At 31.7% G+C, this 12,082-nt stretch overlaps 1 protein-coding gene across 1 annotated transcript; it reads right to left on the reverse strand.

The window, feature by feature from the left end:
• Positions 1–5,498: 5,498 nt before the first annotated feature.
• On the reverse strand, positions 5,499–9,703 carry LOC133697710 (uncharacterized). Its single transcript, XM_062120458.1, has 6 exons — positions 9,261–9,703; positions 9,076–9,167; positions 8,899–9,001; positions 7,675–8,533; positions 7,387–7,520; positions 5,499–6,457 (listed from the first exon to the last, which is right to left on the reverse strand). Exons 1-6 carry the CDS (start codon positions 9,350–9,352, stop codon positions 5,581–5,583), a joined length of 2,157 nt encoding a protein of 718 aa, XP_061976442.1. The 5' UTR covers positions 9,353–9,703; the 3' UTR covers positions 5,499–5,580.
• Positions 9,704–12,082: the final 2,379 nt, after the last annotated feature.

Genomic DNA, 12,082 nt, shown 5'->3' on the forward strand with positions numbered 1-12,082 from the left:
CTGCTTTATCACAATTGCCAACAAAAACAAATAAATAATTTATTATTTTCGCATCTATCAAGAAAATCTTATGGGATTTTATTATCTTACTTTTTAGGTTTGTTTTTTCATACTCGGGTATTCTCGTATCTTTCTATAGGGTGAGATTAGTCCCGTTCAGGATTTGTAGTTGTTAATCCCGTTCAGGATTTGTAGTTGTTCCTCCCAATAAATACATTTTCTAGAGATTAAACTTATATTCTCATCTTTGCAGGGATATAACAATGTATTAACCGCTAGACCAACATGTTATTGGTAGAAAATATGATGTTAATTATTTTTTTAGTGACTATGGATATGCAATATCCATAACCATTTTTTTATGGTTTTTAGTTTATGTTTTGATCATGGTTAATCATTTATTTTTTTATTTTCAAATCATCTAATTTAAAATTAAAATTGGTTAGAAAATGCATAATAATCAACTCACAAGTCATGATAGAAAATCAAACTTGAAAGTCAGATTTGCATAAAAAAATCTTATAGGTTAGAAGAGAATGTAACTACCTTGCTACGAGGGTATGCTAAAATGACAGTGGCCTTCTCTAGTTGTGCAAGCAACTACCATTGCTACGAATTTTAAGATCAACTTTATCTTTCTCTTAATATTTACCTTTTAAAAAAATAAAAATTCTCCCATTCACACCCCATATATTAATTAAGAGGAATCCTCACCATGTGTTGGGAACAAAGCTTAGGGTACCTCTACAAGTGAAGCTAATTGGATGTGAATATGCAACATTTACAAGAAATAAAATAAATCTTTGCAATTTTTATTTTAGAAATAAATACATTTTCATTATAAAATGAAAAAAAAAATTAATTTTTGTTTATTATTAATATTTAGTAAATATCTACAATTGAAAACTCTTGAAAAACCTTAGAGATAATTACATAAAACTCCTGTAATTTCAATTGAAAACTTTTGAAAGATTTGGAATGTTGACCCAACAAGAATTTTAATATAGGTCAAATCTCAATGGGTTTTATAAATAATTTATAAGAATTCAATATGAAAACATTCAATATAATGAAATTTTTTTAATTTGTTTTAAATGAGAACATGGACACAACATATTAATTACAAAACTTGTATGAACACTAACAAATGCAATTTTTTTTTTTAGGTTTGGCCAAATCGTATGGAATTCGAATTGAAACATTTTTATCTTAAATGATTATGAAAACAAGGATGACAACAAGCATAAAAATCTAAGATAACAATTTAATCTTTAATTAAAATGATGTTGTTTAGATATCATTTTGATTTTTTTATTAATAAAATGCTAAAGAGCGTGGCTAAATCACCATAGCCACAACTACAAAATACAAATTATTTTCAATTTAATCCTTAATATTTTAATTGTATTATATTCGGCTAATTTTGGTTTAATTTTCCAAGATTTCTTTCAATTAAGCTCCTGATAACATTTAAAACTACCCTTCAATATTGGCATCTTTTACACTTTAGTACTTGTATTTCTAATTTGTGCAATTTTGGTCAAATTAACCTCAAATCTCAGTTTGTTCTTCAATTAAGCCCCTAATTGAATTAATAAAATCTCTAAATTCCAATGCTTCTTTTATTTTAATCTTTGGTCTTTCAGTTTTGGCTAAATTGACTCGGTTTTTCTCTTTAATTTAACTTCTGATTGAATTAATTAGATCCCTAATTTTTCAGGGCTCTTTTATTTTGGTCACTGGTCTTCCAATTCTTTCAATTTTGATCAAATTAACTCTAAATTATAGTTTTTTTATTCAATTACACCCCTAATTGAATTAATTAGAATTCCAAACCTTTTCATCTCTTTTATTTTGATCATTACCTTGCAAAAATCTAGTCAATTTTGCCCTTAATTCTATTTTTTCTCCGTAATTAGGCTCCCAATTAAATGAATTGGACTTCTAAACTTTGCCAACTTTTTCATTTTGATCATTGGTTTTTTAATTTGTGCAATTATAACCAATTCCAACCCTGTTCTTCCAACTTTCTTCAATTAAACCCTAAATGGCATGCCTACATGACTTTTTAACTTAACTGGATACAAATTAAATTCTTATCCGATTGCAACCGAAACTTTATTTTATTTTTGAAATTCTTGTTCTTTGATGATTTTCTTTCTAAAAATAATTTTTTCTGTAAAAATATTTTTTTTTGATGATTTTTTTTTAAATGATTTCGAAGATATGTTTTTGAAAATTTTGGAAAAATCTAGAGGGATTAAAAATTGAGTTATGACAGAGACAAAGTGAAGAAAAAAAAACCAAACTATAAGATACTTTTTGTAATTATCAAAAAAAAAAAACTTAAAGAAAGTAAAACTTGATAAGTAATTCATTGACTAATTTAGAATGTCTAGCCATAAGTTCATGTACTTGATGAAGAGAGTGAAAGCCAAGAAGATAGCTTGGAAGGGATAACATGCATTGCTTCTTCAACAGGTCATAACTTATAATCTAAGTGTTCAATTGATACAAATCTTACCAGTTTGAATGCTTACTTGTAAGTCCTTTTTATGATCCATACTCGTAGAATAGGCTTCTATGGCTGCTTTTCAGAAATTATGGCAGCTTTGATAGAAATTATAGATATTTTAAAAGATAAAAAATATATTATTTTAATATATTTCTAAACAAAACACCCACAAATTACACAAATCACAAGCTTGTGAGGAGCGGAAAAGGGACACCAGAACACTCATAATTTGAAATTTGGAGTAAAAGAAAAAATGATTTCTACGTAAAAATCGAGATTGATGCAATAATTAGCATGTTGATAGATTCGGATCAAGCAGAAGCATCCTGCTAGCATTTTAGCTATCAATCGATTTTACAGGCTACCAACAACATGCAAGCCAAGCAAAGCACAATACAATAAAATCACATCGAGGCCAATCATTATGTCTGTCTCAAATAATGTAAAATATGTCACATCCCATCCTTCCAGCCTCAGAAATATGTGGTGGTCGAGGCATTGTAAACCAGACACGACTAGTGCCCTTCAAACGTATACAAAAGTAATCAATTTAATGACAAAATATATAATAAATCAACAAGATGATGAGAATTATATATTTAATGACAATTGCCTTGTAAATGTGAAAAGAATTAATAAAAAATAAAGAATTACGTACAGAGAAAATGTTGATTTGAATTTACAGTAAACAATTTTGAATTTTTGTTCCCATAGTATGGAAAAAATACTTTATAATATTGTTTTTAGAGATGCAAATTACCATTGTATGCAAATAAATAACAATTTCCTCTTATCGGTTGATTGTTTTTTCAACATTACTCTATTAAAATGACAGAGCAAAATTTATCATACAATGTACTTATAAAAAATATATATATTTAATTCAACAATAAAATCCAAGTTCAATAAATAGATAAAAAAAATTATATTTTATCCAAAATAAGATTAAAAACAATAATTAAAAAAATAAAAAACAAGGGGTTGTATGGACTTAGTCTTAGCACAAACCCAATGTTTGAAATAAATAATAAGTGATAAAATAAAAAAAAAACTTTGGTTAAGAAGCGCGTCCTCTAATAAAAAAAGACATGTTGTTTGACTTGCATAACCAAGAAATCCTTAAAGGATATAAAGTTGATATAAAAAATTATCCTAGGGATAAATTGATACAACCCTAATAATTGGGGGCTAGATATCTATTATTGATTTTTTTTATTATATAGTATAAAATAAAATAGTAACATGTCTATATATATATATATATATATATCGTGGACTAGGTTAAGGTCATGTTTGACAATATTCATATCTTATACATTGCTCATAAAGCAAAATAACTATATAAAAAAAATCATTTATTTTGTTCGGTTTAAGTCAATATCTATCAAGTTTAAATTAAATTATCATCGATAATCCTTCTATAAATTAATGTTGTTTAAAACTGGCATGTATCATATTCCCACGACATGAATTTTTATTGATATGCATTTTAATCCTTAATTTTTGAAAAATTAAGTCGTTAAATGAGTCAAATAATTTAAATGGGTTGATTGAATAAAAGAGTTAAAGTGAATTCAAATAGCTATACGCATTTAAAAAATAAAAAATATATTTTCATATAATATCGATATCTATCATGAGAATTTTTCTTTTATTTTCTTTCTTTTAAAAAAGATTCCTTGACTGTAATCTAAAAATCAAGACAAAAAAAGGAAGAAATTCATAATATATGTTTGTGTGTGTATGAATTATATTTCAAAGTGATAGCTCAATCCACGAGATTCTTTATAGTTTTTATTTGAATGGATTAATCAATCATGAAAAAATAAATAAATCTAAGGACTGTTTTGTAAGAAAATAAAATATAAAGATCAAAGTAAGCTTTTAAAAACATTTAAAGGATCGAAATGCACATCAATAAAAATTCATGTTGTAGAAACATGAACTTGTCAACGCGTGAAATGTACATACGCTTACTTGGAATATCTCTCTAATTGTATAAATCAGCCACGTCGTGTTGTCAACCAATCTTCCCCACACAAATAGAAGAAGAAGAACAGTTTCAAGTCCTCTTTTTGGGAAGAACTACTGCTTCCAACAAAGCTGCGTCTATGATAGAGGAATATGTCCCAATATATAAGATGTGTCCTGTTTGTAGGGCGGAGGAAGAATCCATATAGTATCTAACGTTTTTCTGCCCACATGCTAGCTAGGGCAGCTTGGTTTGGCAGTGATGTGGGCTTGCTCTTCTGGTGGAATAATCTGAGCAGGCTCGATGAAGTACTTTTGGGGGTATGATTGGTAAGGTTGCCTACGTGTTTTGGATGATTTGGAAAGCTAGAAATGGAGCAGTCTTTGAAATCCTATGGGCACAGTGCAGAATGCCAAGGCAGAGTCTAAGCAGAGCTCCTGAGTTGCACGTTGTCAGCAGTCACGAGACCTGGAATTCCTCAACATACGGGTTCTCAAACCTCACCAAGGTTCTCTAAAAATTAACTGTGATGCCTCTTTTAGAAGAGGTTTGGTTCCCTAGGGTTCGGGTTTGTCGAGATTCTAGGGATGGAAAGGTGTAGAGATGGAAGAGCTCCTCCCCACTGGTAGCAGAAGCTTTGGCGTGAAGAGGAGGTCGATTGGCGTCAAAAGGGAAAGGCTATGGCTTGTCCATCAACAGAGATTCCCAGGTGGTGTTTAGAGCAAAAATTGGCCAAGAAACATCCATGGCTTGAGAGATTGAAGCTGTTATAGCTGATGTAAAAGACCTCCTACAGCATATTCCTAGATGTGATGTTGGAGACAAATAATGCTGCAAATGTTCCTAGATTGTCCACCAGATTGGTTGGCTTCACCTCCAAGGGGTTTTGTAATCTGCTTAGTGCAGATGTTCCTGAGAGGCCAAGTCTGTCTTTCATGGTTGTTAAAATAAATGGATGAGCGTGGTTTAGTCAGAATCATTATAACTAACCAGTTTAGAGTAAGAAGACAATATCAAAACAAAAATTCCATTAACCTAATGATCTGCAAATTTAGTTCAACGGTGCAGTGAGAGTCAAAACAGACAAAAGGTGTCAACAAGAATGAAGTAAAATGTGTAAGCACAACACCCAACATGGCAGATGGACCATACCTATATAAATGTAAGTAGCACTGTTCCATGCCCAAAGAGACTCCATCCAATTCCAGAAGTCACCCATATTAATGCTGTCAAAACCTTCGAATATAGTCTTCACCGCAAAAAAAGCAGCTGGCGGAAATGCAACAAAACCCAAAACCACATTACAAATAATCCTCAAGAAACTCCTTAACTTCCCAGCTTTCATGTCAAGCTTCAAAGGTTGAGCCATCAAACACATTGGGACCAAAAGTAACGCACCAATTTCTGCTGCTGCAAAATTAACAACTGACATGACAAGCAAACCAATGAAGACTGCTGAGATGGTCGCTGATTTCAAAATAGCCCATTCGCCCTTCTCCTCAGGTTGAGATATAGAGACATGAGTAGATGGAGAACCCACTATCAAGTACAAGATTAGGAGGCTAAGCATTGAAAGGAAGACCCAGATAACAGAGCTGGACGTTGGGCTGCAGTTTGGTATTTGACAAATGAAATATGGAAGCAATGAAACAGCTGCACCCCATACATGAATTAGAAAAACTTCTTTTGCAGCATAGAGCCATTTCCATGATCTGAAAGTGATGTCAAGCTCGTCAGAAGCAGTGACTGTAGGAGTAGATTTGGTATTTTTGACACCAAGATCCAGTTGATTAGCATCAGCATAAAGTGAAGCTGCTACCAGGGGAAGTGGTGCTACAAGGAGTGCAAAAGCAATCATGTACACTCCGACTGAAACAAACTTACTAGGAGATGTTAACATGTATAGGAAAAATGACTGGTGAAACTTCTCAAGGAGATTATTTATTGATCTTATAACTCCTTCGACCAACCTGCATCAAGAAACAGGAGCATCTTCAGCCAAAAAACAAAACAAAAACTATGAATTTACTTGCTTTGAATCGGGCAATGGCAGGGCCTCTGTATTACTAAATGAGTCCTGATCCACACACAATCAAAATGCAACAAGAAAAGAAAGAAAAAGATCAAGGAAAAGCATTGTCCAGATAAAACTAAATCTAAAGCAGACAATATTCTATGAAAGTCAAGAATTAATTTTTGCAAAAACCATCTCTTCAGCATTCTAAATATCTCATGTTGAGTTTGGTAGGACACAATAAAATGTAACGAAGAGGGACACAGTGGAACATCGTTCTATACCTCCATTACATCAAATACATTCTACCAAAGTATTATCTGTGTTAGTGGGAATTTTGAACCGCTAACAATCCATTGGGAAAAAAATATCAAATCAGAGCACCTGCTGTTTAGTGCAGTGGTGCAGCTCTCGCATTGTGAATGCAAGCAGGTTCAAACCCCACAAAGGGTGGTCATAGTTGTGATTAATGGGTTTAGAGATAGACAAGTAATATCATTGCACATCAAATAAATACATAAATATAAAAAAGCCGCTGCTTGAACTAGATAAGAATTGAGATCCTTCACTGGGATTCAGCAAATTAATGACGCATATAGACAGACACACACAAACATGTAGGGGTGTACATTTATTAACAGAAAGCCGATTAAGATGTGCTGAAATGAAATCGATTATGTAAAAAAAAAACTGATCATTAAGATCTTCAGACTAAAAATGCTTCCACTCAAGTCAACACGACCTTGCCGATAAAAAGTTCTCTTTTAAACAATAGCATGCTATAGGGGAACCACTCATTTAAAAATACTATGTCGATACATTGTACTTCTATGATATAAATGCAAGTTACGATGACAATGAAAGAGATGTAAGATAAGCACTGACCGGCCTCCTCTTAGAAGAAACTCATTGTGCCTGGCTTTGTTATGAGGAAAAACCTTAGGTGAAATCTCCAAAGTAATTGCATCAACTTGGAAATCACGGAAAGCACCATGAGGACCTGTGGGAATGCCCAAAGCCTGATAGCAGCAAATGATTATGTCAAGAAGTAAATATTTACTCACTGATCAGAGGAAGTCAGAAAATGCAATCCCGTGTACTTAGTTCTAATTGTTGTTGTCACACAAAACAGATAAACCAAATCTCACATGGTCAAGTGAAAGAGTAGAGCACCTGGTAATACAATGAACTTGCAAGTGTAGCACTGCCTTCAATATAATCTGCAGCTGAAATACCAAATTTCCATCCAGGATTTAAGCTTCTGGCGACTTTTCCTAGTAACTCAAATATTTCTCCCAAAATCTCAAGCCATCTCGAATCAAGTAGAGTCAAAACTTTCTCAACCTTTACACGCAATCCTTGCCTATGTACAGCTAAATAATTCACAATATTGATGAGATCCAGGTTTGGCATCTGCCCATTGGACGCCTCAGCATAGATATTAAGAGTGTCCTCCAACAGTTCGTTTCTATCTGCAACCTTTAATATCAGTGCAGCAGCCATAGTCCCGGCACGTCTAAAACCATCAGATATCTTTCTTTGCGCAATAGATTTCTGTTCAAATACATAAAGATCATCAATTTTGACACATGTATCAGCATTTACGGTGCCCAGACCAGTAAATACAGGCGTGTGATAATCTCTCAGCCAAGCTTCAACGGGGGCATATTCTCCATACTGTGAGTCAGCAACGAACCATATAATGTCCTTGGCCAGCCATGTAACTCGAGAGAGCAAGGAAAATACTGTATATGCAATGCTCAAGGATAAAGTTTCTGCCGCACCACTCTTTCCAAACTTGTAAGGTGTCACCAAGACAATAGCTTCCTTACCATCACCGCGAGGAGCTCTAATTATTCCAACAGTATTGACACCGTGTGCCGAACAACTTAAATTCTTTACTGAACTTGTAGAATCAGGACTAGAGAAGAAATGCAGCGGATGAAACTGATTTGGCTTATGGTGGAACTTGTGATAACTAACTTCAGCACCCAAGTCAGACATGTATTTTGTAAGGATCCTTCGACTTTCCCTACAATTATTAAGTACAAATGACATAAAGATAGAATACTTTCAAAGTTGTTTTCCTCTATTTATTCAATACTTGGCAAGGTCAGTGTTCTATGGAAAAACTACAAGAGAAAAAATGTGAAAAAATGCACCGGACCTGTACCAAGCCACTTCATTTCAGAAGATATTAAAAAAAAAAAAAAAAAAAGAACAGTAGTAGTTTCGTGTTGATGAATAACTCAAAATATGGTTTTGTACTAATCTAGGATTGACTCATCCACCAACCTAAATTACGTTTTTAACAACTAATTGCACAAAACTAAATATAATAAACATTTGAAAAAACAAGGGAAAAAAAAGGAAAAGAGAGAAGTAAACACCACATACAAGGCGGCAGCATCTTGAGTTTCGAAATTCAAACCAATCAAATCACTCGCCAACCTATTTGCCTCTGAAATGTCGCGGTTAGAGATCATACTGCTTGCAGAACCTGGCATCATCGCAGCATACATTTTCAGTCACACAGAAAATTTAAATAATAATTAAAAAAAAAAGTGAAGTGACCTGGCATGAGAGCATTTTCAGAAATGTAAGTGTTCTTGGCGAGAAGTGGAAGCAGCAAGAGAGCTAAAACCCCAGCCGTACAACAGGCAACACTGATACATTAGAAATCATAAATTAAAATTAATTAATTAAATTTGTATAAGAAAGAAAGGAAAAACAAAGAGGGTACAGCTAGCAACTAGTACCTAACCAGGAGGCTGTGATAGATGAGGAAGATGCCAAGACGCACGATTGGTCTCGGCTTCATTTTAGGTGTCTCCGTCTCTGTCTTTGGCATATTGAACCAATTCAATTCAGTAGATTTGATTTTGAGAAACAAAACCAATCGAAATCAAAATAAATAAAACCCTAGCTCATTTACTTTAGATCACCAACTCCAAATCCACCCATAGGACAGTAGGACCCCGTCTCCTAGTATAATACCCACCATCCGACCTCTTCTGCTGAGGTGAATGTCTCCGATCTCACTACAGCAACAAAAGTGAAGGACTTCTCTTATACTCCCTATTCTCTCTCTCTCTCGTGGTGTCGGAGCTCTGGGAGTGATGTGGAGGAGGAGGAGGAGGCTGCTCTCGGTATTGTAGTGGAGAGAGTTCAAGTGGGTTTTCTTTCCTTTTTTGGGGGGTCCAAAACTCAAGTTATTTTTATTCTATAATACAAGTGTCAATTTAGAGAAAACTAAATTAAATATTTTAAAATTTAATTATATATAAGAGTTCACTTCTCACTTGTACAATAATAATATTAAAATCAAGGAAAGAAATCCTCCACGTTCTTTTTTATTTTTTCATGCCAATCCAAAATAATAATAATGCAGACAAAATTAAATTTATTAAAGATAAAAAATAGATTTTGAAGAACAACAAATTATATTTTACATAGTATAATTTAGGTTTTATTTACACTTTACATTTTAAATCAACTTAATTTTTAAATCAGGTAAAATAATAAAATTACTCGTATATATTATGAAACTGGATTCGTACTAGTGTTAATCCATATTTCTATCATCTTTAAAATTGCTCAACCATTTTATCTTTTTAACCATAAATGGGTGTCTAAACGGGTCTTTAGATGGCAAAATAGATTGATTGGAGTATTCAACACGTGGATTATAGCCTTTTTATAAAAATTATGTATTTAGGTTGGATGAATATTTTGAAGTGTGGTTTTAATTAGAGGTAATTATTTTTCGTTTGGTTTGGTTTTTATTATAAAAAATTAAATTGAAATTTAAAAAAAACTGAAAATGATTGGCTTGGTTTTTTTTTGTTTGGGTCCAGTTCGATTTTTTCAATTTTAGACTTATAAAATTAAACCGGCCGGTTTTTTTAAAATTTTAATCGATTTAATCGATTTTTTTCACGGTTCAGTTTTTTCAGTTATTTTTTCTGGTTTTCTCGGTTTCTCAGTTTTTTTGCTTATTTCTAGTTGTGATTGTTTTTTAAAGTGTTTTTTATTTAAAAATATATCAAAATGATATTTTTATTTTTTTAAAATAATTTTTAATATCAGTGCATTAAAATGATTTGAAAATATCAAAAATTAAATAAATTTAAAATAAAAAAATTAAATTTTTTTAAAAGTATTTTTGAAAGTTAAAAAAAAATAACTTTCTTAACTAGAGAATACTTCTTCTTTTTTCACATTCCAAAGATGCATTGCATGCCAAGATAAAACATTTCTCCATCTGTCGTTTTATATCAGGATACCTGGAACCATGCTCAAGAACAAGGCCTTTAACTTGGAAAACAGAACAAGTAAATAAGCGTTCCCTCACTGTAAAAAAAATTACTCCATAATGCTTTCACCAGCTCTGATAATGTAAAAATACTTCCATAACCTTTACTTTATCTAACACTATTGAAGCTTGTTTTTATTTCTAATTCAATATGAAAATTAAATACGCAAGCTTTTCTGTCGTGTTTTGCTGCATAAAAAATTTTAAATATAAATTTAGAAGTTTATTCAAATATTTAATTAAATAAATTAATAATCATTTATGTAAATAAATAGAAAAAAAATCATTGTCGATAACTAAAAATAAAACTGAAAAAATCAAGAAATAGATTTGGATCAAGATATTTGATCTCGTAACACATACCATTTACTTGGTTGTGTTTAGTCAATTTACTTATTAAAATAAATTTTTTATTCAATCAAATAATAATAGAAACAAATATACAAATGAAATTGATTTAATAAAATAAAAAATATTATGCAAAGCTGCATATATTGTAAATATTATTTAAAAATAAATATTTTTTATTTTTAAAAAATAAAATTCATCTATATAAAACATAGAAAACCCGTATATAAATAAGAATAATATCTTCAAAAATTTAATACATATAAAATAATTAAAAAAACATCTATTAAAAAACGCTATATAAGCAAAATAAAAAATAATAAAGGAGGGATATTCATTGAAACATAAATCAAAAAAATATTTTTAAAACAGACATGTTAAAAGAAGGTATCAGTAAAAATAAAAACCAATACTAGAATAAAAAAATAAAAAAAAGGACAATGATAGTCTAGGTGCTTCAAACATGTGTTAAAAAAATAAAAATAAAAACAAACGACCCGGGTTATTTTAATTAGACAGTAAATTAATAGGTAACGACAGTGAACATATAATTATTTAACAAAAAAGATCATAAAAAAACTTTAGAAACATGAAATTGGATAAAACAGGAAAAAAAAACCTAGCTCGAGGTTGTGTGATGTATGGTTTTAAAACCCTGCCCGGCAAGTCGACCCAGGACTGGAACCGAGCTGAATTTATAAAAAAATAAGGGTAGTTAAAAACTTGCCCAACCTAGCGAGTTGACCCGACAAGACCCGATCAAAAACCCGGTTGCAACCTGTTGACTATTTTGTTTTTACCAAAACAATGTTGTTTTAATTTATAAAAAAAATTGAGGTTGACCCAGGCGACCTAGGCCTTGGGTCGGGTTTATAAACACTGGTGTGATGGACATGTAACATGGGTAACAAGGGTTGA

The sequence above is a fragment of the Populus nigra genome, chromosome 1, assembly GCF_951802175.1.
Source record: "Populus nigra chromosome 1, ddPopNigr1.1, whole genome shotgun sequence".
Classification (NCBI taxonomy): Eukaryota; Viridiplantae; Streptophyta; class Magnoliopsida; order Malpighiales; family Salicaceae; genus Populus; species Populus nigra.

Coding starts and splice junctions, on each gene's coding strand:
- LOC133697710 (XM_062120458.1), bottom strand. CDS start 9,352: ATGCCAAAGACAGAGACGGAGACACCTAAAATGAAGCCGAGACCAATC. Junction 9,168..9,260: donor TATCACAGCCTCCTGGTTAG/GTACTAGTTGCT, acceptor CTAATGTATCAG/TGTTGCCTGTTGTACGGCTG. Junction 6,458..7,386: donor TTTCTTCTAAGAGGAGGCCG/GTCAGTGCTTAT, acceptor TTCTTGATGCAG/GTTGGTCGAAGGAGTTATAA.